Source organism: Simochromis diagramma, unplaced genomic scaffold, assembly GCF_900408965.1.
Source record: "Simochromis diagramma unplaced genomic scaffold, fSimDia1.1 OVJJ01000421.1, whole genome shotgun sequence".
Classification (NCBI taxonomy): Eukaryota; Metazoa; Chordata; class Actinopteri; order Cichliformes; family Cichlidae; genus Simochromis; species Simochromis diagramma.
The window spans coordinates 5163916-5186216 of record NW_024387250.1 but is presented as its reverse complement, the minus strand read 5'-3'; the positions used below and the strand labels follow the sequence as shown (position 1 = coordinate 5186216).

The window sequence follows — 22301 nt, the reverse complement described above, 5'->3', positions numbered from 1 at the left end:
TTAATCTGTTTTCCTCCCCCATGTTGCATTAAAAAAATTTGCTTTGATGCATGTGTGGACAATGTTATACAAAAGCTTCCTTTCCTGAGTAGCTTTTTTTTCTAGGACATAACACCAGCGAATTAAAGGTCACAATAAACATCAGATTTCAAATAGTGAACTTTAATGTAATGAAGTTATTACATTAGACCACATAAATTCAGGATACATATAAACTGTTATCCTACCTCAGTTCAATTAATAATTGTAGCCTCAGTATCTTGCATTTCATTTACAGATTACCGTACTGGTAGATTCTTTGTCATTCGGTATGTGGCAGCAGCCGGTGGATCATTTTCTCAAAAGGTCCCTCTAAACAGTCTTAACCGATGCCACGCACGTTCAAATATCTCCAACTTTCAAAATATACAGTATTTATAATAAATAAAAACACACCACTTACAGTGTTCTGCTTACACAGAAAAACATGACTGAACCTTCTGTAAACAGACATACAGTTAATGACCTCTACCTGGCAACTGAGTGAATACAGTATGTACAGAACTCTTAACAGTATACAGTATAGTAGGTAATTTTCTGTTCCTCAGTATTGTGATTTAGAACAGTAATATGTGGAAATACTACAGTGCTGTGTATACAACAAAGTCTATGAGTGGGTCGGCCGGGGAACTTTCTCATCTTGCAATTTGCGCTCCACTTCTGAGAAAACCTTTGCACTGATTTTATCCACTTCATCTTCCACCTGGAAAAAAGGGAGAATGTACAAATTATTTTTATATAAAAGTGATATTTTTATTTTCTTCTTTTAAAACCAAGCTAACCGAGCTTGCAACTGAGCTTTGGAAAACCCATCAGCTGTAAAATGAATGCTTCCTGCTTCTTGCCACCTTGTATGGCAAGAATAGCTCTGAAGGTGTAGTGCAAATGTGTGTATGTAAAAGTAACATCCACATAGACCCAGGGTTTCCCTAAAATATTTCCTAATCACAATTCCTCCGCTAGCTTGCCTTCTTCATATTGATATAAGATAAGATAAGATAAGATAAGATAAGATAACCTTTATTAGTCCCACACGTGGGAAATTTGTTTTGTCACAGCAGGAAGTGGACAGTGCAAAAGTTATGAGGCAAAAATTTGAATACAATAAGAATAAATACAGTACACAACTGTACAGAATAGAATAAAATACTATATACAGTAGAATAAAATAAAGTAAATATACAATAAGATAAAAATAGAATACAAATACAAATACTATATACAACTGAGTAAAAATACAACGATATAGTGCATCCTGGTGGTATCAAGCCTGACCTAAAGGAAAACATAATTCATCAAACCACGCCATGCTCCTCTCTTGGTTCCATGATTGATTTCTGATCTTCACGTGTCCTCTGTAGGCAAATGCAAGTCTGTGGATACTGTACACAGCCCACATGCAACAAGCTGCATTACCCCCTTCTTTAATAGCCAGCATTAACATTTCAGTATTTATGCTCCAGTAGCTTTCAATGGGGAACAAAAAAATTAACGTTTAAAATAATGAAACCAGCAAAGGCTAAAATATTTTTCTACTTGTGAAAGAAAAATTGGATAGGAGTAATAAACAAAACAGCTCATTTGTAAAGGGACGCACTAACAATCATTTTGAACAAATGAATAATGCAAAACCACTCTAGAAGAGTCCAAGACTAAAAATATGAAGCAGAAATGATCTTAATAAGTCCACTTTAAAGTGACAGCAGAATTTTCTGTATGTGATGACTTATTTATCCAAACAAGAGTTTCTCAAACTTGATATCAGAAGAGTTTACACAAAAACTTATCCCAGAACGGCTCTATAGATTATCACCTGTTCCACTTTGTCCACTTCAGGGATGTAAAACTGCATCATGTTCTGGATCCCATTTTTCAGTGTGACAGTAGAACTGGGACAACCTGTGCAGGAACCAACCAGCTTCAGCTTGACTACTCCGTTCTCAAAACCCTTAAAGATGACATCACCTCCATCCTCCTGCACTGTAGGTCTTGTGATTGAGAGCGACCGTATCAATTGGTACAGAACAGGACAGAGAAACAGAGAGATTAAGACCATTATCTCAGCACAACTCTCTCTTAGAACACTAACATCTTTTTTTGTGAACGTGAGTGAAGCAATAAGGTATTATGTTACCGTGCCATAAATACTTTCTGAAGTGCAACTGTGGTTTACTTAAGCAGCTCTCAACAGTACTGAGAAATCGCTACCTGATTCTGGTGTCCAGAAGCTCCTTTATCATACAAACAATATCATCATCATCTTCAGAATGACCTACAGTAAAGAGAAATGTAAAACATGAAAATATTTACACAATTTCAAGTCAAAAAGTTGCATGTTTTCACACTGTACACTCACTGCTTTCATGGTGCACTGCTCCCGTTGTTATCGGCTCACCACTCTCAAAGAACTTAGCAATGGCCTCCACAGCATGACGCTTAATGTCCGTCCACTCAACATCCTCGTCCGTCTGATAGGAAAACAAACATCTCATGTATTATATGATTAGACTATAACTACAAAGATAAACTGTAAGAGGACATTAAATACTTACTTTAGTGACAGTAATGAAGTCGGGGCCAAAGAACACACTCTGTACTCCTTCAATTTCAAAGAGGTCTCTGAGAGAAACACATTATCATGTTCAGTAAGAAATAAAAAAACATCATGAAACAATGAAGTCCTTTTGGTCTGTTTTGTGATTACAAATCAGACTCAGGATACTAAAAGTATCAGCAAAGAAAAAAAACATCCTGACAATGTGCAAAGGAACCCGATGTGTCTCTCCTCAGGAATCCACTGAGGACCAAAATGTTATTTTCAGGGTGTCCATCTGTCACATCAGCTATACGTATTATTCAGCCAAGCAACCCCATCATGATCAGAACTGAAGACACCATAAGCATAAAAGCAAAAGAGATATCCTCACACTCAAACCTATGACCCACAGGGAATTCTTTTTTTAATAACATGACATGAATGCATTGAAATTGTAAATGTACAGACTCTCATTTTTCCATTTTTCATATCCGCCTGCAAGCAAGCACTTAATAAGAATAACATATACACTCATGACCGCTTTAATTGGTGCGCCTGTGCAACTGTTCATTATGCAAATATCTAAACATCCAATCACATAGCAGTAACTCCACTTATTTAAGCATATTCACATAGTTAAGATGAGCTGCTGAAGTTCTAACCAAGCATCAGAATGATGCCTTTGAACATCGTGACTTTGAATGTGGCATCGTTGCTGGTGCAAGACGAGTTGGTTTAAATATTTCAGCAACTGTTTATCTCAGAGCTGAGGGCCACTGCTGGCACTGTCATCTCATTGGAGAGCCACTTTAGTGTTCAAGTAGTATAAAAAACACACAAGAAAACACCCACAAAGAAAGCAATTTTTTCCCCTCACTCTTAACTATCTGAAGCCTTTTATTGAACCACCAAATAAACAAATTGGCACTGTCTTTCTGGCCCTCAACGTGTTTGTAGTGTGACGTGAGTTTGCAGCGCCTGGTTTATCTCCTGGGATTTTCCTGCACAACTGTGTCTTTTGTTTATAGAGAATGGTAAAAAAGAAAGAGAGAGAAAATAGCCAGTGAGTGACAAACTGCTTAAAGCTCACAGGAAGGCTACACAGGCTCAAACCTGCCCCCCAGGAAACTGAGGCTACGATTTGCATGAGCTCAGCAAAACTGGACAATAGTAAATAGATAGTAAATAAAATTGATCTGTTGAGTCTTGATTTCTGTGACATTCAGATGGTAGGGTCATTAACTAGTATAAACAACATGAAACCATGGATCCATCCTGCCTTATATTAATGGTTCAGGTTGTTCGAGGTATAATTTTGTGGGGGATATTCTCTTGAAACACTCCTGAGTTCCAACTGGGAATAATTTAAATACCACAGCTCACCTGAGTCTTGTGCTAAGCATGTCCATCCCTTTATGACTACAGGGATGATTCAAGGAAGCCAACAAGGTCTAACCTAGTATTAGCACAGTGTACCTTATGAAGTGAGCATACAGTATATTCTTCTTGTTTTAGTGCTAGCCCTGTTACACGTGCCTCCCAAGGCTTCAAATGTGTTTGAAGTGCAACACTAAGTCTGACACACAACCTGGCTAAAGAAGAACATCCAGTCGAGCTTGGAGAAGGAAAGTCAAGCGTTCCACTTCCTAGGACGGGTTTACCGGGAAGAAACTTCAGGCTTCTGGGGTTCGGTGTATCTTGAGTCTGGATGGACAGGTGTCTTACTGTAAGACATTACATAACCATCAGCTCAGGCATAACATAATGCAGTGAACGGATGTAAGGTTTTCAAACTTCTAAAAGAGTTTCTCACCTGGGAATTGTGTGGCTCCTATCCCGAGGTGAGGCTGGACTCTTCTGAAGCTCTGAGTCGCGGACAGTGAGTGGTATGAACATCTGGTCTGCTGTGGAAACCTTGAAGCATAAAGAACACATTACACCTTATATCCCCTCAACTCATTCATTTATTGAGGCAGGATATAAACGGGTGGCGTTGTTATGCATGGAATAACCTTTTCACTAACAATGAAGTTTTACTATGCTAACTAGCTAGCGGCCGTGTGCCAGCTACCACGTGATTTTCACAGTGAAAACGACTAAACTAACTAACACTAGACTAAACTACTTTCTTCCACAGCTCCAATCACACCTGGGCGGATGAGTTAGCCTGGAGACAAAGCTTTGTCCCATTTGTTTCGCTTGCTAGCTATGTAGCTGGCTAAAAGCTCATTTCTGTCTCAAATGCAGAGACGCGTCGCAATACCGGTTTATGCTTTACACAGACTCATCATATAGGTATTACAGTACGGTGGATCAACGCTGGGGATAGTTCAAACCTAAAGTGAGCCGTATTTCTTGTCCGTAAAAGCTGCTGAAGACCCCATCTCATGCGCGCCGCCATTTTGTTTGTTTAGAAAATGAGGACCCCACGCGGCAGACAGCCAGACAGCACGTTGAGCTGCCACGTCTTTTCTTGGCACCTCCACAATAAGTATAACGCCCTAGAACTTCTCTTTCGGCCTCCCCAAACCCCGATCCTCTCCTGAAAGAGTATTGCGTTACCTCACCGTGTAACAGAGTTGAAACAACGTTACTAAGAACAAAGAATACGCCATAAATTAAAAGAAATCTTTTCTCCGAAGAGACGAGTGACCATTTCTCCTTTGAGGATTTACATTATTCCGAAATTTAAAAGAAATATCTGACACTGATTTATCATTTGCCCTGTGATCAAGTGTTGTGGATTTATTAGATCATCCATGTGTAATGCTTCAGGGAGGCTAACCAATGACTTTCAAAAGTTTAAAAACGAAGCATGATTGGTTGCTTTTTCCTAAACCAGTAGGTGAAGAAAGGACTTAGATCATTAAATTATTTTCACTCCAGTGATCCACAACAAAATATATTGATAATCAAATATAAATATAAGTGTTGGATTTACAATTAAAATGCATTCTAAAAGAGCAGCCTGTAATTCAGTTGTTGAGTAAATGTATACTGTATTGTGCAAAAGTCTTGAGTCACCGCTCATTTTATCATTTGTTAGGAAAACAGGAAACAGGTGCAGCAATTTACTGAAACTTGTGCAAAGACGTAGAAACACAGTAAAGGAGACAAAAGGTAGTTTGTACAATTCTAACTAGCTTGAAAATCAATATTTGCTATGATTACCTTTATTTTCCAACACAGCCTGAAGACTCTCGGCCTACTTTCTTGTCACCTCTTTAAGCAGCCTTCATGAATAGTTGCCTAGAATTCTTGTAGCACATTTAAAGCTCTTCGTTTGACGCTATCTGCCGTTTGTTCTGTTCCCTGCCTGTTTTTTCCCCCTCAATGCTTCAGTGATGTTTAGTCAAGTCAAGTGGCTTTATTATCATTTCAACCATGTGCAGTACACAGAGAAGCAAGACGTTCCTTCAAGACCATGGTGCTACATATAACATATAACAGGCAATCAGCACAGGACTACATAACGTGCAAGTGTGCAAAATTAAACAAAACAAAACAAAACCCCTCAAAATTGGTGTTGGCTCCAGGAAGGCCATGACTGATGGTGTTTGTGTGTGTTTTTCCTGTTAGGCTATGCTTTTACTGTGTGTGTTTGGGATCATTGTCATGCTGACACGTGGTATTGCACAGTGGATCAAAATCTGATGGTATTTCTCTGTTTTGACAAGTTTTCTGACACCACTGGGTGAAATTTAGCTACAAACCATTACAGGGGACCCACTGTGTTTAACAGACGGCTGTAGACGCTCACTGCTGTACCTCGTTCCTGACCTCTTCCCTACATACTGATGATGATTTCAAACAAAAAGTTGGATTCATCAGTCCATAAGACCTTTTGCCACTTTCTTGTATAATTTGGCACATCTCAGCCTTTTCCCAGTGTTTGGGTTGTTCAAGATTTTTGCACAGTACTTTATGTGGGGAATGTAGAAAACAAATATTGGATATTTTCCTCCAAAATGTAGTAGAGAATAAATGTTATGTAGTATAAAAGAGACTACAGCACAGACACACACACATATACAGTACAAGTACCTGAAATTCATATTTATTGAAATGACTGTACAGGGTGCAAGTAGCCACCTACCTGACAGGAAAGACAAGACACGGGGCTTAAAGCATTCCAAGCTTGTCTAATCTAATAATCCTACCAGCCATTCATTGGAAAATTCTCATAAATTCAAATCTGTGCACAACTCCAAACATTTACTGTTTGAGTTGATCTTTAATACGTGTCAAACAGAGCAGTAGCTGGCAAGGACTATAGAAGGGAGACCGTCGACAAAACAAATAATGTGACAAGAAGACCAACCCTGTGTTTCATAATATTTGTTGTAACACAGCAAGGTGGTGCCCTGAAGGAGTGGCAGAGACAGTCTGATTTAAAAGGGAGGTAGTTCTCCGGATGGAGGAAGACTAAACTAACAACAGCAGTGCAAACGTCTGCTCCAAGGACTTGAAGTTAGGATTTTTTTGGGGGGGGTTTTCTGTTCTAGTACTGATTGTATATAATGCTGACTGCATGAGGCTTCTATAAACCCCCCAAAGAGGCTTGACATTGAGTATTTTTAAGACAGCTGGACCTCTGGAATCCTGTCTCTTTGCTGCTTGTCGTCATCATCATCCAGACATGGGGTTGTGGATCATTTTCCCCATCTGTCTTTCCCTGGTGTCCTTCATTGGAACGTGGAGTGTGTAAGTTTACTACAGATTCACTGTTTGTTTTTTGACATTTACACTGTCATAAAGCTGTGGGAACGTTTTTAAACATGTCATTTTTACTCAGTCATAACAATGTTCTTTCTATGTGAAACTAGTAAACAGAGTTTATTCATATCTGAATGTTTTTCCCGATAACGTCACACCACGTACTTGATAGTCAAGCTTAGTACATGAACTGCGTTTTCCTGGCACTTTCAGAAATCAGTGGGATTTCTGCAATGCTGATAACATTTGGCCATGAAGAGGAAGTAAAGAAAATGGCATCATATTATTTCCGCTGCTTTTCACAATCTTTTATTGTACTGTTTTATCTGCACATCGTCTGTGGAAACAGTCGTCGACGTCAGAGCAGCTTCTAAATGTAAAGGCACGTCAGAACTCACCTGCTTTGGAGTTTGAAAATATGTGAGCCGGCTTGTTCTGTTTGCAGGGTGTGAACTGTGTCTGTCACAAAGTTCAAAAAAGAAAATCTTGTTGAACAAACGACTTTAACGACTGAGTCACACCAAACTGAAAACGTGCTTGGCGTTGATGCTCACATGCTGTGACACTTCCTTGGAAGCATTTCTGGTTTGATGTTTGCAGATTCTTAACAGTTTTTCTTTTGTTTTATATTTCCAGATACGGGCTAGCCTTCTCCAACAATCATGTGTGCGCCCTCACTGACTGGTGACTTTTTAAATCATCCTCATTTTGTTTTAAATATGACCCAGTGTTTATTTAATAATGCAGCCTCTAAAATGGAATTAACTTGTTCGCAGGGGTAACGGCAACTACTGCAGGGCTAATCATACTGATGCTGGATGCTGCTGGGTTCCTACAATAAGGTAAAAGAAGACTAAATGCACCCGTTCATTTTTCTTCTTCCCTGGAATGAAATCTTGAGACAGAATGAAACAAACTAAATATGTTATTTCAGCTCAAGTGGAACATATCCGCCAGAAAATTCACTTTTTACAGCCACAATCAACGCCGGATCCTTCATGTGTGAGTTTACCTGCTAAATGCCTAAAACATTATACACACACATATATATGTATGAGGGATGTGTGTCACACCAACTGCGATCTCTTCTTTAGTTTTCCTGTTCTGCATATTCCACCATGCCCATATTATGGAGAGGCACTCAAGTCAGTCCATGCTGAGTAAATTTGCACTGGTCTTCGGTGTGATTGCAGCCATGGGGGCATTCGCAGCCGGAAACTGCAACGTAAGTGCCGAACGTCATACTGCAGCAATGTTTCTGCAGGGTTTCAGATCTAAATGAGAATTTCTGTTTGCGCTTGTGCTAAAACAGCAAATAAAGGCGGGTATCTTGTAGCTTTAGGCCATAATGAGAGCCCAAGCACACTAAAGTGCCATTTATGCTTGGGTTATAGTGTTTTTTAGTGTGTTAAAGGGCAATATGACACTCTGCTACGTGATCTGTAGTGTTGTACTGCACTTACATGTAGTGACAAAACTATTCTGGAAAAATCAGTTAGTGAAGCAGGAATGAAAGGAAACCAGTTATAATTTAAACAAAGGGTTTAAGGACATCCAAATACTTGGAAAGTGTTTCAAATCATAAACCTGTTCGGCGACATCGTATTTTTCACTGCACACTGCCTGATAGTACTCACTCATATGCCAACACCTTTCGCAATCTTATCAATCTATTATTCGCTGGATTTGATGGTGAATGTCCTCCACAGCCGTTTCACGTGTCACTCCTCCACTACCTCGGGGCTGCCATCAGTTTCATGTGCGCGTGCTTCTACACGGCCATTCTCACCGTGCTGACAGGGAAGTGCGCCCTCTCTGGATATGAAAAGGTTCTCTACCCACTGCGAATCATCTCCACTGTGATTCAAGTAATTGTGACCGTCATCTGTATCCTTTCACAAATCATGGAGCCAACTTTATTTTTTTATTTTTATTGTTGTTGTTTCTTAAGCCATACCCATCGACCTTGTGGCTGGTTAAGCACGCAGGTTAATAGTAAACTTTTGATGGGTTAATTTGGTGTTCCTTTAAACAAGGGACTTCAGCAGCTAGCTCTAGAACTAATGCATGAGTTATAACACACTGGGACATACTTGGATCCGGTCAGCTCCTGTGTTTACCAAGTGGGACCGGCCACAGAAGTCCACATGACAGAAGCAGATACACATTAATGACCTTTTTTAGTGAATTATTAACCATAGCTTTCCTTTCCTTTTCCTTCTAGCTTTACATTTGTCCTCAACCTTGTAGATCTATGGGATCAGATGCACAGCAATGAAACATTAGACACCTCATTTAGCATTTAGCAGAGATTCGGTGATTGAGGTGGCTGTAGAGCAGGTCATCAACTGATTGGAAGGTTAGTGGTTTGATCCCTGGCTGCTCTAGCCTGCATGTCAATTACCCTTGGGCAAGATACTAAGCAAAAGCTGCCCTCTGATGCATCCATGGGAGTATGAATGTGTGTGAATGTTAGCTACAAGGCATTTAAGCATAGGAAAAAGGTGTTTGTGTGAATGGGTGAATGAGGCATGTTGCATGAAGCTCTTTGAGTACAGAAGAGCACTATTTAACATCAGGAATACAGAATCTATTGACTGTGCAGAGTAGCAGAGTTTTTCTTTCCTCACTTTTATAACTTACTTTTATGGGTTTCTTATATATTTTTACGTATGGTTAGTTGCTGATATCAGTCTGCAGTGATTGGGGAAGTTATTCTTTCTTTTTTTATGTGACAACATTCATGAGGTTTACAATAAAACGGATTGCTGTGCTGTGTGTGTGTGTGTGTGTATGAGAACAATAACCAAAGACGAATGGTTACTGAATGTAACTTCAGTTCTATGAGTAAAGGTCAAACGTGTCTCATTGGTTGCAAAGGGTGGCTAGATTGTTGAGCAGATTTAAGTTGTGGTTGCCATGACTATGTGCTAACTCTGCCCCTGATGTATGCACACAGTAGTCAGGTGTGGGAGAACTCCAGGAAGAGCTGGCCCATGCAGCTGATTCATGCTCATCCAATAAGAGTGTATTTAATCCCAAATTAGCCCACATTAATGATAGAAACACAGTTTCGCCTCATATAGCTATGTTCTTTTGTCAAAGAAATGTGTAAGCTCTATGTCCTCCATAGTTTTAACCATCAGTAGACCAGTGAAACACCCTTAACCCAGAACCTTCAGATACTGTCTTGTTCGCTCAGAGCGAGTACTTCTACGTCCATCTGTCTGCTGTCTTTGAGTGGATGCTGAGTATGAACCTGGAGCTGTTTGAGCTCAGCTACGCCGTGGAATTTTTCTTCTTCTCGTCCTATATGCTCTCGAATCTGTTGAACAAACAAGATGAGGTAAAGCCTTTGATTATGACGATGTCCTGATATAAGGCTGCCAGGATCCAGCTGAACAATGCAGAAAGTGAGGATGCTACAAGAAGGACATCTGTTACTACAGTGGCTGGATCGTGGCTGAAGGACCAATAGTGTTTTGTTTTTTCCTTTTCTTGGATGGATTGGATTGGATGGTCTTCTTTACTAATTTTTTTTCCATATTTATTGAACCAAACGAACAAACATACCAGCTGGATTGTATCTCACGCAGATGAACAGCTTATTTTTGTTGTGCAATCATTTTTGTAATGAAAAATTTGTAAAAAAAACAAACAAAAACAAAATAAAAAAAAAAAACCTCACAGATCAAGTTTTGTGTTAGGTGACAGCTCTTCCATAACCCTTTGGGATGTATTACTTTCACACAAGGAAGTTATGCCACTGTGCTGATAAACATATCTGCGTTTGGAGCTAAAAGGGTGGAGGACTTTTATTTACACCCTTTTAAACAATAAAAGTCTCCATGACGCTATAAGATCCTGTTTGACTGGATGATTAACTTGAACGACAGTAAAAAAATAATAGGCGTCATCAGCCGCAGCTGGTCTAGCGATAGACCAATGGACATTACAAGCAATTTTGGCTACATACACTTAAGGTGATGTTCTCAGTACCCTTTCCATTCCAGAGAGTTTCACTGTGGTCTGTTCGATGTATTTCAGTGTCTGTGTGCTTTAGAGGAAAAGCCGGAGTAGTGATTTATAAATTGTAAAGTTAAAAAGGAAAGAATAGTTTCATGCCTCTATGTGTCCCACATTAATACAGTATTTTGAACCAGTTTGTTTGCTTCACATTTATGCACCTGTGGCTTCTATTGCTTTATTCCACTCTTGATCAGTTGCCAGCACATAGTTGGAAAATGTTGACCCAGACACTGATGAGCATCGAAACATTTACAGGTGTATAGTTGAATCGTCACTTTTCAAAGTTTAGAAAGTAGCTAAAAGGTATTTTGAAAATTTTCTGACCAGACATGTTAACAATGCTGAGAGGTATTCTGACATTTTTCTATTCAAATTAAAAATAAAAAACTTAAAAATGTGTATTTTTCTAAACTTTCATTAGAATGTAAAAGTTAAATATACTTCCATCTCTTTTGAAAAGCTGAAATGTGTTTTTATGGCTTCGTGCACTTCCCCCTCTTCCAGATTCTGTCATTTTAGCTGCTCTTCAGTTTGGGTGTATCTGTAGATTCTGCTCGCAAAAAAGAAAGCCAACAATTTGAATCCAGCTGTGACAAAAACACAGCATCACTTCATACATTCTCCTCTGTGTGAAACTGAAAAATAACTTCCTCAGAATATACTGCTGCTACATTTTTTTTGTGGTAGTTTCCATCATTTTCAACAAATCTGCAAAGCTTGTGAGTTTTTGGTCACTTTTAACTTTTCCTCATGAGTATGACATTAGCCCGAGCTGCTTCTCACTATAGTACTTACTAAAAAGTCAGATTTTTGTTCCCAGGAGTTGGTAAATACCACAAATGGTAGTCAAAACGGAATTTTAAAAATCAGCTTAGTGTTTGCCAACTTTAAAAACCTCAATAAAGCAAAACAACACGCTTCTGGTTTTAATGCAAAGCACTTAAACTTTACTTGAAAGAAGGTAATATACATCCTGGAATTACAGATAATAAAGATACATTATGAGCAAAATCATTTCACAATGAATATCATCTTTCTTTTGCAACAACCAAGAGAGGAGTGCGACATTATCTACAGTTTTTGTTAGGAAGAAAACAGTGAAAAGCACACCTAATTCTGTCGGCATCTTTACTGTATGGTACACTGTAAAAAATGTCATCTATATGCAGTAGTCCACATTATTAACCTTAATAACAAAAAAAGAAAAAAAAGAATTTGAAAAAAAACACGAGCATCATGGTTGTCTTTCAACTAAGTAACTGCAATGCATACATTATAAATAAATGTAAAGGGAAGAGAAAAAAAGTTGAGGAAAAAAAACCCAAAACAAAACCTACAAGCAATATCCCATAATTCCAGCATGGCTGAAACAACAAGTGGCCTTAATCCAAACCCTACACTTTGGAGTGTGACCACAGCTTTTACAAACCTTTAAGATACTGTAGATTATTTAAGCTGGTGCGTCTGAAAGCCCGGCTCATGCTCAACACTTGTGGATAAATCAAGTTAAAATTGCCCTTAAAATTTGTTCTGCATGAGGACGAGTTGCCTGCCTTCTTTTTCCTGTGAGGTGAGAAACACTTTTTGTAAAGAGTGAGAACTCAGCATGAGAGAAACACAAGGCCCTATAGTTAAGTCTTTCTTTTTTAATTAAACAACTCAAGCCATTAAGTATTGGAAAAAAAAGCTTGTTCTCAGCTAAGCTAGGAGAGGTCACTGATATTAATCACAGAAGTCTTCAACTCTAAAAGTAAATCATCGTGTGTTCTCTTACTCGTCGTACAACATCTCAAGCCGGATACCATTCCTCCCTGTTTTTTTTTTTGTTTTTTTCTTTAAACAACCGCTCCGCTGGCATCTTGAATTGGGAGAAGCTCCAGCTGTACACGCTATGAACAACTCTCTTAGCAATAAAAGGAAAGGACACTACAGTAGTTGACAACTCAAAAATTAATGTGATGATGCAGATCGGCAATTGTTTAAATCTACAGCAAATTGAAATGAGGAGCTTTTTCAAACAGAGTACATGTTCTTGGTGGTGGAGCCGCTCTTACTGGACGTGTCGTCGTGCGACTGGTAGCCAATCATGGCTTTCATGGGGAGGTTGAGACGCTCTTTGTAAAGTTGCCTGTGAAGAGATGAGATGGAAGCAGTGTGAAGACTCAAGCAAGCTCAGTGTTGCCATCTAGTGGTCCACTGTAGCTCCTACTTGCGTATTATGAGTAATGTGACTTTAAAGGCTCACCCTATCGTCATGATGGCGTCCCTGTTTTGGCAGTTGCTCGTCCAGATGGATATTTTGTCACCTTTAGGTCTGACGTTGACCACAGCTCCGCAGACGTCTTCACTTGCCTCATCAAATGACTCACCGACTAAACACAACAGCTGCAAAAAGCACAAAAAAAGTCAAACTATACATATATATATTTTTTTATATTTAAATCACAACCATCAGGGGAAACATCCAATGGATACGACTCTACTGAGTAGAGGTGGGAATCACCATACATCCCACGATACGATATTATCACAATAATTAACGCACGATACGATATTATTGCAATTTTTTAAAAATATTTTGCGATATTCAGATTCTGTACATAAAGGTAAACTTTATCAATATTTATTTTATCTAATATCAAAGTCTCACACTCAGTCTTTCTCTCATTTCAGTTTTATTGTTGACAAACTGAACGGTTTGTATTACAGTCTAGTCCAACTTAACTGAATGCAACCATCTGGTACAATTATAGCTATTCTGAACTATGAAATTTATGAAAACTATGCAGCCCATTCAGCAACTGAAGAATTTGAAAGTAAATTAAAACAAAATATAATTTTACATTAAATAAAAAAGTTTTAAACTTAATTAAAATAAAACATGTCTTAAATTAAAATAAGTAAACTGTCATGTTTATTGCTGCCAAAAAAAAGTTAAACACATTTGGACAGTGAAGAAATGTCAGGATTCTTGCTCAGAAAAAGGATCAACATGCTCTGAAGTCAGAGCACAAAAACCTTTTTTTGTAACAAAATATCGATTTCTGCTGTCCCTGTATCGATACATTATTAGCAAACAAAATATCACGATACTACACAGTATCGATTTCCCCCCCCACCCCTACTACTGAGTGGTTTCAGAAAACGGCCGTCTTACCGTTTCCATCCAGTAGCGATCGAGGTCATTGTGCCTCTGTTGTTTGTTGAGAGTCATCAGCCATCGACCCCCCAGCTTGTTCCTGTCGTCCTCCCACATGGGCTTGATCCCATCCTGACGCACAATATGAAGCAGCTATTAAACCCTATCCATGTCTTTAGACTCTGCTGCAACTGAGATTAAGGGAAAATGTGTAAACATTTAACAAAAACAAGAGCCTTACCTTGAATAAGCAGTAATCGCAGCCAAAGCCGAGTTTACTTGGCTGCTGTATGTGGTTGTATAATCTGTTAGAAAGATGAAAAAGTAGATTCCCAACATGAGTGTGTCGAATTGTAGAATTTCAGAAGCTTTTATCAGAACAATGGTCATTAAACAACAATCAGTAAAGTGAAACATGCTGATCCTGATTGACATTACCATTAAAAGACATGTTGTGCACATTAATAATAAACCATCAATAACCAAGACTGACTTCAGCAGAGAAAACTTACGCCCAAAAATCTTCCACTGTGTCAAATTTAGAAATGAGACGCAAGTTCTCTGTCCAGCTTTTGCTCTTGTCGTTTTTGAAATACCACAGGGCCCATCTAAAAAAACAAACAAACAATAAAATAAAAATGCATCATTCATAGAATTCAGTATTCATAGGCCAAGAGGTAAAGAGCATAATTACACTGACTGTCTGAAAATCTCTCAAAACCATGTCCGAAAATGCAGATTGCTGAACATGCATAAACTGAAAATAAAAAAATAAAATAAAAATAAAAAGTGCATGACTTTGTCCCCAAATTGTGATAGAGCAAACCTCGTGACTGTGAGGGGAAAACTCCCTGCTTGTTGACTTCTCCCTCTTTGTGGGGATCAGAAATCAGAATTGTCATCACTTACAAATGTATCAACCTGGACATATTTCCAGTCCGTCGCAGAGCCAACACAGTACGAGCTTTTCCGATGTCAGAAGGTAAGTGGGGTAATGCCTGGCTAATACTTGGATGGGAGACAGCCGATGGGAATACCAGGTGCTGAGAGCCCAAATCCGGCCATACCAGCCTGAGTAAGTCTGTCTCTCTCTTTTTTTTTTTTTTTTTTTTTTACAGTTACATTTTTGTATTTTAGCCTGTTTTGTGCCAGAAATTAAGTGATTTCTCTGTAGAAAGACATTGGGCAGCATGGTACGTGATTTTGAAACCACTATACAGCGCTGCAGTCCACACACCTTGTGCTTTCCTTTAGTGACTTTGGACCTTTTTTTCCACTTTGCCAATCTTTGCTAATAGTAAAGTGCAGGGTTCTTGGAAAACACTATTTAGGGTTCCTACTTAACAGCAGCTGGGCTCAGTATAGGGTATTTGGTACTTTACATTTTCTTTTTTTAAATAAAACTGTTATTGTTAGCAATCAATTCTTGAGTTCAGTACAAGCATATTCAATGTTTTGTATCTCTTTTAATTTAATAACAGCTCGATGCTGTACCATCACTGTTAAAATCAAAAACAAGGACTCAAAGTCTATTTTATGTTACAACTGCGTGAAACGTTTACCCTAACAGCAGACGTACACGCTGTTTCACAGAAGAACACAACAGCTAGTAACAAAAGCATGAATGTCAATGCAAAAAACAAGAGAAAGCCAGCCATCAACGGCACTACAAATGCACTCTTTGTTTACAGTGGCTGCTGTAATTCTTTTATGCATTACCAAGGGGCAGTGGGTGGGAGGCTAGCAGGCAGGGTTCAGGGCAGTGAGAGGACATCAGCTGAACCGTTTGCCCCCCTCCACTTACAACTGTAACAAACCCACCCATGTGCCATAGACACAAATGAAGCAAATGGACCGAACAGAGCTAAAAGAGAGGATGAAAGTATATTTGTTTAATGTGAACATCACACTGCACATGCTGACACCAGACTGCTCACAGCCGTGATTCTTCTGGTGAACCCAGAACAGTCACAAGCCAAGACTACATGCCTAGTAATGGCATATAAACAAATATGCCAGACAGCAAGTCAAGCCAGCTCTGTTCTTCACATGTACTTTAAAATCCAGCTAACTTGTTTCTCAGACATGGGTGGTGGACTGGATTGACAAACAGTTAAGGCCTTTGCGGCGAAGTATGGCTGATTCTAGATTAAGAGAGTCATCAAACACAGATAAAGACAGCAGTTCAATGAGGCATGCAACTATATTAGGGCAGTCTTCCTAATGTCTTAGGAGAGTTAAAGACATTAAAGTTTACAAAGCAGGTAGTTTAAGCTTTTCCTCACGAGAGATAAAATGATCATTTCAGGCCAATGCAGCCAAACGAAACAGCAAACCTGAAGAGGACTGATTAATTCACTACTGTGACATCACCCTCTGACACAGACAGTAATATGTGATTTGTTCAGCTGTGAACTAATCAGCGTGCTCCAGTCCCCACAGTTTTCTGAATGTGTGTCAAGTAAATAAGAATGAGCCGCAGCAGAGCTAGAGAAACAGTGTCATCTGAATATTTAATAGTTCAGCTGCCAAACACAGACGAGTTGTTGTGGTTCTGACTTTAAAAAAAACACGGTCGTGATTTTAAAAATAAAAAGAGTCCATGGGCAGACAGGCATAAACTATCCACTTCACTTTCAGCTCCAGTAAACTGTATACTAAACAATTTTCCAAAGCAGAAGCTGAATGCGTTCTTCCTACTTCCCAGCAGCTGCTGGTTTCGCTTAATGACGGTGCCATATGAAAATGGTGCTGCATGACTTTGAAACTTGAAAGTGATCATCTTATGTAACAGCTGAGTAACGGATCTGCGCAGTCTGTTCAAATCCATCTCTGGACTCACCTTCAGACCGCAGCAAGATCCAAACTCTTTCCAAAAGCAAGAGAAAACCTTCATAAGCAATTATTTAAATCTATGAAAGCAGATATTAAAGTGAATCTCTTAAGGATGGTAATAAAGTATCAGGGAATAATAATTCAATTAGATGGTACAGATATAAAACACCAAGTATGATGCACTGTTATCATTAAAACTATCCATCATTATTCCACCTTGAACAGATGTCGAAGGGGATTTGTCTGCTAATTATTCGTTTAGTATTAATTAGTGACTCTGCGTGATTCACTGTTAAAACTAATCTGTATTTACTTACACTGAACCTCTGTGCAACCCTCACATTATTCATTTAAAAAAACAAAAAAACAAGTTATTTCAGCCCCTCTCAATTTAGCAGCAGTAAATATTTATGACAGACAACAGCAAAAATCTGCAAGTACAATGAGACACACTGTAGATTTAAAAAAAAAAAAAAAAAAAAAAAGGGGATAAGAGGTCACTTGTCTTCCTTTACCTAAAAACCCCGACCTCACTCTGAGAGCGCCAACCACTGATGCTAAAACTGACATAACAAATATCCAAAGCAGCTCAATCATTTATTAAGAAACCAATCACACCTTCAGCCGGTGAGACAGTTAAAACACATCTGTGATGAATATTTAACCACAAATTCCAAATAACTCAACAGTCCTCTACTTCCTTACAGTGAAGCCAGAGAGAAGTGACAACACCTAGCCCTCAAAATGAGAAGTCTGCAATCAAAACTGTCAAAATGGAAAACAAACCCCCCACGTCAATATGTTTAAATAAAACCAGGGTGAAAGCAGCAGAGATGGACAGCCTTGACCTCTGAGGCTGAGCTGAACAAGCAGAATGACCTAGAAGTGACTTGCCAAGAGAACCATTCAGCATTTCCAAACCGACTGTACAATGCTCCTGAATAGCTCGTCGCCACTGCAGAACTATGATAACATTTCTAAAAGGACAATAGAAAAAACAACAACTGCAACTCTAACACAGAGGAAAAAACAAAACACATGACTCCTCAATCTGCTCTTCTGATTTTAAACCTTAAAATAAGAAAACAAACAGAAAGTGCAAATATGAACCTGATGAAAATAAACTGAACATTTATCCTTACTATGATGCTCAAGCTGTAACTGCTTGAAAACACGTTTGCTGTGCACTCATCCATAATTTTCCCAAGTGACTAGATGGGTAATTTGAATATCCTGTTTACGCTGTCAAAATAAGTGCTGTGGTGAGTTTCTAATTTCACTTTCATCCAAGAGACCGGAGGGACAAAAAGAAAAATCAATCAGCACATGACTGTAAATATGTTTGTGATGCCAAAGACCAAAAGTCAAAGTACAGCTCCCATCCTAAAACTAGATGAAGATGAAATGCCAGTTTCAACTCAATGTAAAATAACACTTTTCACATGGTGATAAATACACAACTAACCTTATTCCTAAAGGAAAACTTCTTCACTGATTTCATAATGAAACAGCTGTTTTGTCTCTATAGAGAAAGGTTATTGATCCTAAGAGATTAAGTACATTTAGCCCCACCATCTTTGTATGTTTTCAATGAGCTCAGTTTCTGTATTTGTGTGTAAATAATGATGAAAAAAAGAAGTCCCTCTGAAAACGGTCACAAAGGTGATATTTGAAAGGGTGTTAAAACATCAGTAGGCGTGAAATGTTCAATGGTGTTGACACCTTTCTGGATGGGGTGAAATTTGGCACCCTTGTAAGCCTGAAGAGAGTCTATTATAATCCAAATCAACCCCAACGAGTTTAGTCTGTGCCTCAAACTATTTAATTAACATGACAAAACCAACCTTAAAAATTGTTTCAGATGAGAGTCCAGTCCCGGTCTCTGAATCAACGAGACGGGTGTGTTTGATCTCACCACCACACCCACCTCTTAAGGCACAGTTTGGCTTTTCTAAATGAAACCTCCCCTGTATCTAATTTTAGAAATGCTTACACCAGCCATTTCTGATTGTTTGGCCAGAGGATTTGCTGGTTGTTGCAAGAAGACTGCAGAGTATGGAAGCACAAGCAGCTTTCATCCAAATCAAACTCAGAACCTGGTTTGACTCTCACCTGTTTTGCAAAGGGTGTTTGATATACTGCTCAGGATTCGCAACAACCTGACCGTCAGTCTGTTGATCTTCAGTTTCAGTTGTTTTCTGAGGAGACATGCACACAAACACATCACAAAGTCAACCACACAAGTCCACTGATCACAAATGGCAAAGAAATTTGGGGTAGTTGGGCCAGATTTATATTATGTTATGTAATGTTGCTAAAGTCCTGCCTTTACTTCAAAGTCAAAGTTAGTTTAATATCACAAATTTCAACAAAGTTAACGATAAAAACTTGCCATACAGTTAAGGGCTTTTGTCGGGGGTAATCACACACTTAATTTCATAGTGTGTACAGTATCATAACATCACAAAGCACTGCAAGCTTTTTGTCATCATCATCATTATTACTACTACTACTACTGAGTTTCTAACAGAAGCTAATACATACTTTTACACTTTAGGGAATAATTCCAACCTTTCAAAAAAAAGAAAAATAAGACAGTAAAAACATAAATTACTTAGACTGATTCACAAACTCACAGCATAATCTAAAACATACCAATTTAATCCCTAAATCGGGGCTACTTAAAGCCCCTAATAAGAATAGTGTAACTATGTAGTCCAATGTATATATAACAAAAAGCTTACATGATCTATAAAATGCAATATTATTACAGTATAGCTTGCATTTAAAGTGATCTACAGAAACGTAACAAAGGCATGACCTTAAGCCCCTCTGTTTTAGGGGGCCTTAATGGGGCCTTGTCCCATTATCCAGTTCACAGCTGGGCTCTGCCTTATACTCTTGCATTTTTATAAAGATTCACTTAGCAACATCAGATTCCACCTCAACTACATTTTTAAGGATTGGACGCAGGAGCTGATGGAAAACAGTCAGCAGGGGGTATATACAAAGAAAATCAATAAGCTAACTTTACAGATAACAGTTACTAGCATTAGTTTTAGCAGATGAGCTAGGCTAGCTGCAGGCTAGATATACACGTGTCCAGACTTTCTAAAAATGCACCAATAATATATCACCACGGGTGTTTAAAGGTAATGGCATTTCATTAAAATTGTCGTAAGATATCGACTGTAATACCCGACTAGATTAAAACAATGCGTTGACTGGAGTTTGAATGAACGACGTGCAGTCAGTCACTCCCTCCCTGCCCAACAAAGTCAGGCAGTGCCTCATACATCCCCACTGCTGAGCATGCTAGCGCTAATCCACGCCAACATCTGTCAACTCAAACGCGTTAATTTGGCCTAAACGCCAGTTCGGTTTCACAGAAGCAAAGTTATGCGATGTATGTAGTAGGTGAATTGGAGATTTATCCGGTCTTTACGTGCATATTAGTCGATTTTTTGTGCTATCTCTTGTCTCTCTTACCGGCTCCGATGTCGCCATCTTGACTGTAGAAGTGATCTGCCCGTTCGGCGCTCCTGCGTCACTCCAACTGCTCGCTCTGCTACGGAAGCCGCCTCAGTCCTGTTCGATCTGAATGACCTGAATCCGGGGAGTCGTCGCAAGAGAAAGGGCACAGGGGTTACACCCACTACCACTGAGTGGCTGCTTCTGAGGACAATAATTTAGATAAACCAATAGTTAGCTGTGAATAAACCTCCAACTAATGGTATTCATGCAGGTATATTCAAAACGGTTAAAAATATCTATCTCTGCTTTGAGTATTTTATTTTGTGGTGATTTAAAAATTTTAATACCATCTACAATAGTTTCCAGAGTTGATTTCAGGTTAATTGTTATTGCTTAAAATATTTAGTTTGTATTAATGTTACTACTAGTGTAGTACTTGATATGAAAAATATTTCTCATGTGAATGCCTAAACCAGTTTAAGATTAAAACCATTTAACCTTTAGGAAGCCAAAGTCCTAATAAATATATGGCTTCCCATGATTATTGTACTGGGACATTTGACCAAATTGAAATGGACTAAAATGAAATACATTTTGTGAGTTTGTATTCTTTTTAGTAAGTATGTAAGTAAGTTTTAATAAATAAATCCTCTCCCGTAAATTTATTTCCCATACATAACCATAAAGTGGTGTCTACTAGAATAAGACAACATTAAAGCAAATAGGTTTCAGGGATTAAAGATTTGTAAAATTTATCTCGTTCTGTCTTGTGTAATTAAATTACACACATGTTAAGGACACATTTGTGTGTCTGTATTTTTTCTTTGGCAAACTACCCTCAGCCTCCCCCCTCCCACGCCTCTACTGAAACTATTATTCATGAGCCCAAAGAGAGGTTAATTTAATTACAATTAACTGTTCATGCTGACCGGGGGAGTTTTCCCCACTTTCCCAGCTTCCATAGAGGCGAGAATGCAGTGAGAAAAAGACAACGCTCCAGGGGTGTGTACTGATTCACCTCTACTAAAGTTGTGAATTTACAGTTTGAAACTTCAGTTAACTTACTTGTGACTGAAGCGATTTGAAACGATTGTTAACATTTAAACTTGCACTCAATTTTAGTAAGGAAATGTGTGTTCTTTGTTGTAATGATGCTTCTTGGCAATAAATCTTTTATCATTGGACAGCTAGTTTATGTCCACTTAAATGGTGCCATATATAAAGAAAATGCATTTGTGGGTTGAGCAGAAGAGTTGAGCATGTAGCTGAAGAATCACATTTTCTTTTATATAACATGGATGGCCGGGTGCATGTTCAACACTTACCCGGGGAACACCTCCACCAGGATGCACTTATGGACCGAGTTTATGGAGGCAGTGTGATGGTTTGGGCAATGTACTGCTGGGAAACTTTGGGTCCTGCCATCCATGCGGGTGTTACTTTGACACGTACCACCTACCTAAGCATTGTTGCAGACCATATACACCCTTTCATGGAAAATGCTTTATCCCTGATGGCTGTGGGCGACAACAA

At 38.8% G+C, this 22301-nt stretch overlaps 3 protein-coding genes across 3 annotated transcripts; 1 reads left to right on the top strand and 2 right to left on the bottom strand.

Annotated features, from left to right (window-relative positions):
• Nucleotides 1-141: 141 nt before the first annotated feature.
• Nucleotides 142-5040, bottom strand: zgc:110319 (uncharacterized protein LOC796111 homolog). The gene is made up of 8 exons (XM_040001706.1): nucleotides 4912-5040; nucleotides 4389-4489; nucleotides 4164-4299; nucleotides 2592-2658; nucleotides 2396-2507; nucleotides 2248-2311; nucleotides 1853-2027; nucleotides 142-742 (listed from the first exon to the last, which is right to left on the bottom strand). Exons 1-8 carry the CDS (start codon nucleotides 4974-4976, stop codon nucleotides 647-649), a joined length of 816 nt encoding a protein of 271 aa, XP_039857640.1. The 5' UTR covers nucleotides 4977-5040; the 3' UTR covers nucleotides 142-646.
• Nucleotides 5041-6926: 1886 nt separating this feature from the next.
• Nucleotides 6927-12552, top strand: si:dkey-228d14.5 (uncharacterized protein LOC796266 homolog). Its single transcript, XM_040001707.1, has 7 exons — nucleotides 6927-7279; nucleotides 7928-7975; nucleotides 8068-8133; nucleotides 8226-8293; nucleotides 8386-8516; nucleotides 9001-9178; nucleotides 10474-12552. Exons 1-7 carry the CDS (start codon nucleotides 7215-7217, stop codon nucleotides 10665-10667), a joined length of 750 nt encoding a protein of 249 aa, XP_039857641.1. The 5' UTR covers nucleotides 6927-7214; the 3' UTR covers nucleotides 10668-12552.
• A 594-nt stretch (nucleotides 12553-13146) lies between these two features.
• On the bottom strand, nucleotides 13147-20912 carry eif4e1c (eukaryotic translation initiation factor 4E family member 1c). Its single transcript, XM_040001708.1, has 7 exons — nucleotides 20784-20912; nucleotides 19407-19492; nucleotides 14972-15067; nucleotides 14701-14764; nucleotides 14478-14591; nucleotides 13566-13705; nucleotides 13147-13448 (listed from the first exon to the last, which is right to left on the bottom strand). Exons 1-7 carry the CDS (start codon nucleotides 20799-20801, stop codon nucleotides 13334-13336), a joined length of 633 nt encoding a protein of 210 aa, XP_039857642.1. The 5' UTR covers nucleotides 20802-20912; the 3' UTR covers nucleotides 13147-13333.
• Nucleotides 20913-22301: the final 1389 nt, after the last annotated feature.

Bases quoted from the DNA above. Each gene is read 5' to 3' on its own strand.
- si:dkey-228d14.5 (XM_040001707.1), top strand. From the start codon at position 7,215: ATGGGGTTGTGGATCATTTTCCCCATCTGTCTTTCCCTGGTGTCCTTC. The intron at 8,294-8,385 runs GTGAGTTTACCT...TCTCTTCTTTAG, and splicing joins CAACGCCGGATCCTTCATGT to TTTTCCTGTTCTGCATATTC. The intron at 8,517-9,000 runs GTAAGTGCCGAA...TGTCCTCCACAG, and splicing joins TCGCAGCCGGAAACTGCAAC to CCGTTTCACGTGTCACTCCT.
- zgc:110319 (XM_040001706.1), bottom strand. From the start codon at position 4,976: ATGGCGGCGCGCATGAGATGGGGTCTTCAGCAGCTTTTACGGACAAGA. The intron at 2,508-2,591 runs GTAAGTATTTAA...TTTTCCTATCAG, and splicing joins ACTTCATTACTGTCACTAAA to ACGGACGAGGATGTTGAGTG. The intron at 2,312-2,395 runs GTGAGTGTACAG...TCTTTACTGTAG, and splicing joins AGCAGTGCACCATGAAAGCA to GTCATTCTGAAGATGATGAT.
- eif4e1c (XM_040001708.1), bottom strand. The intron at 14,765-14,971 runs GTAAGTTTTCTC...TCTTTCTAACAG, and splicing joins ACAGTGGAAGATTTTTGGGC to ATTATACAACCACATACAGC. The intron at 14,592-14,700 runs GTAAGGCTCTTG...ATTGTGCGTCAG, and splicing joins GCGATTACTGCTTATTCAAG to GATGGGATCAAGCCCATGTG.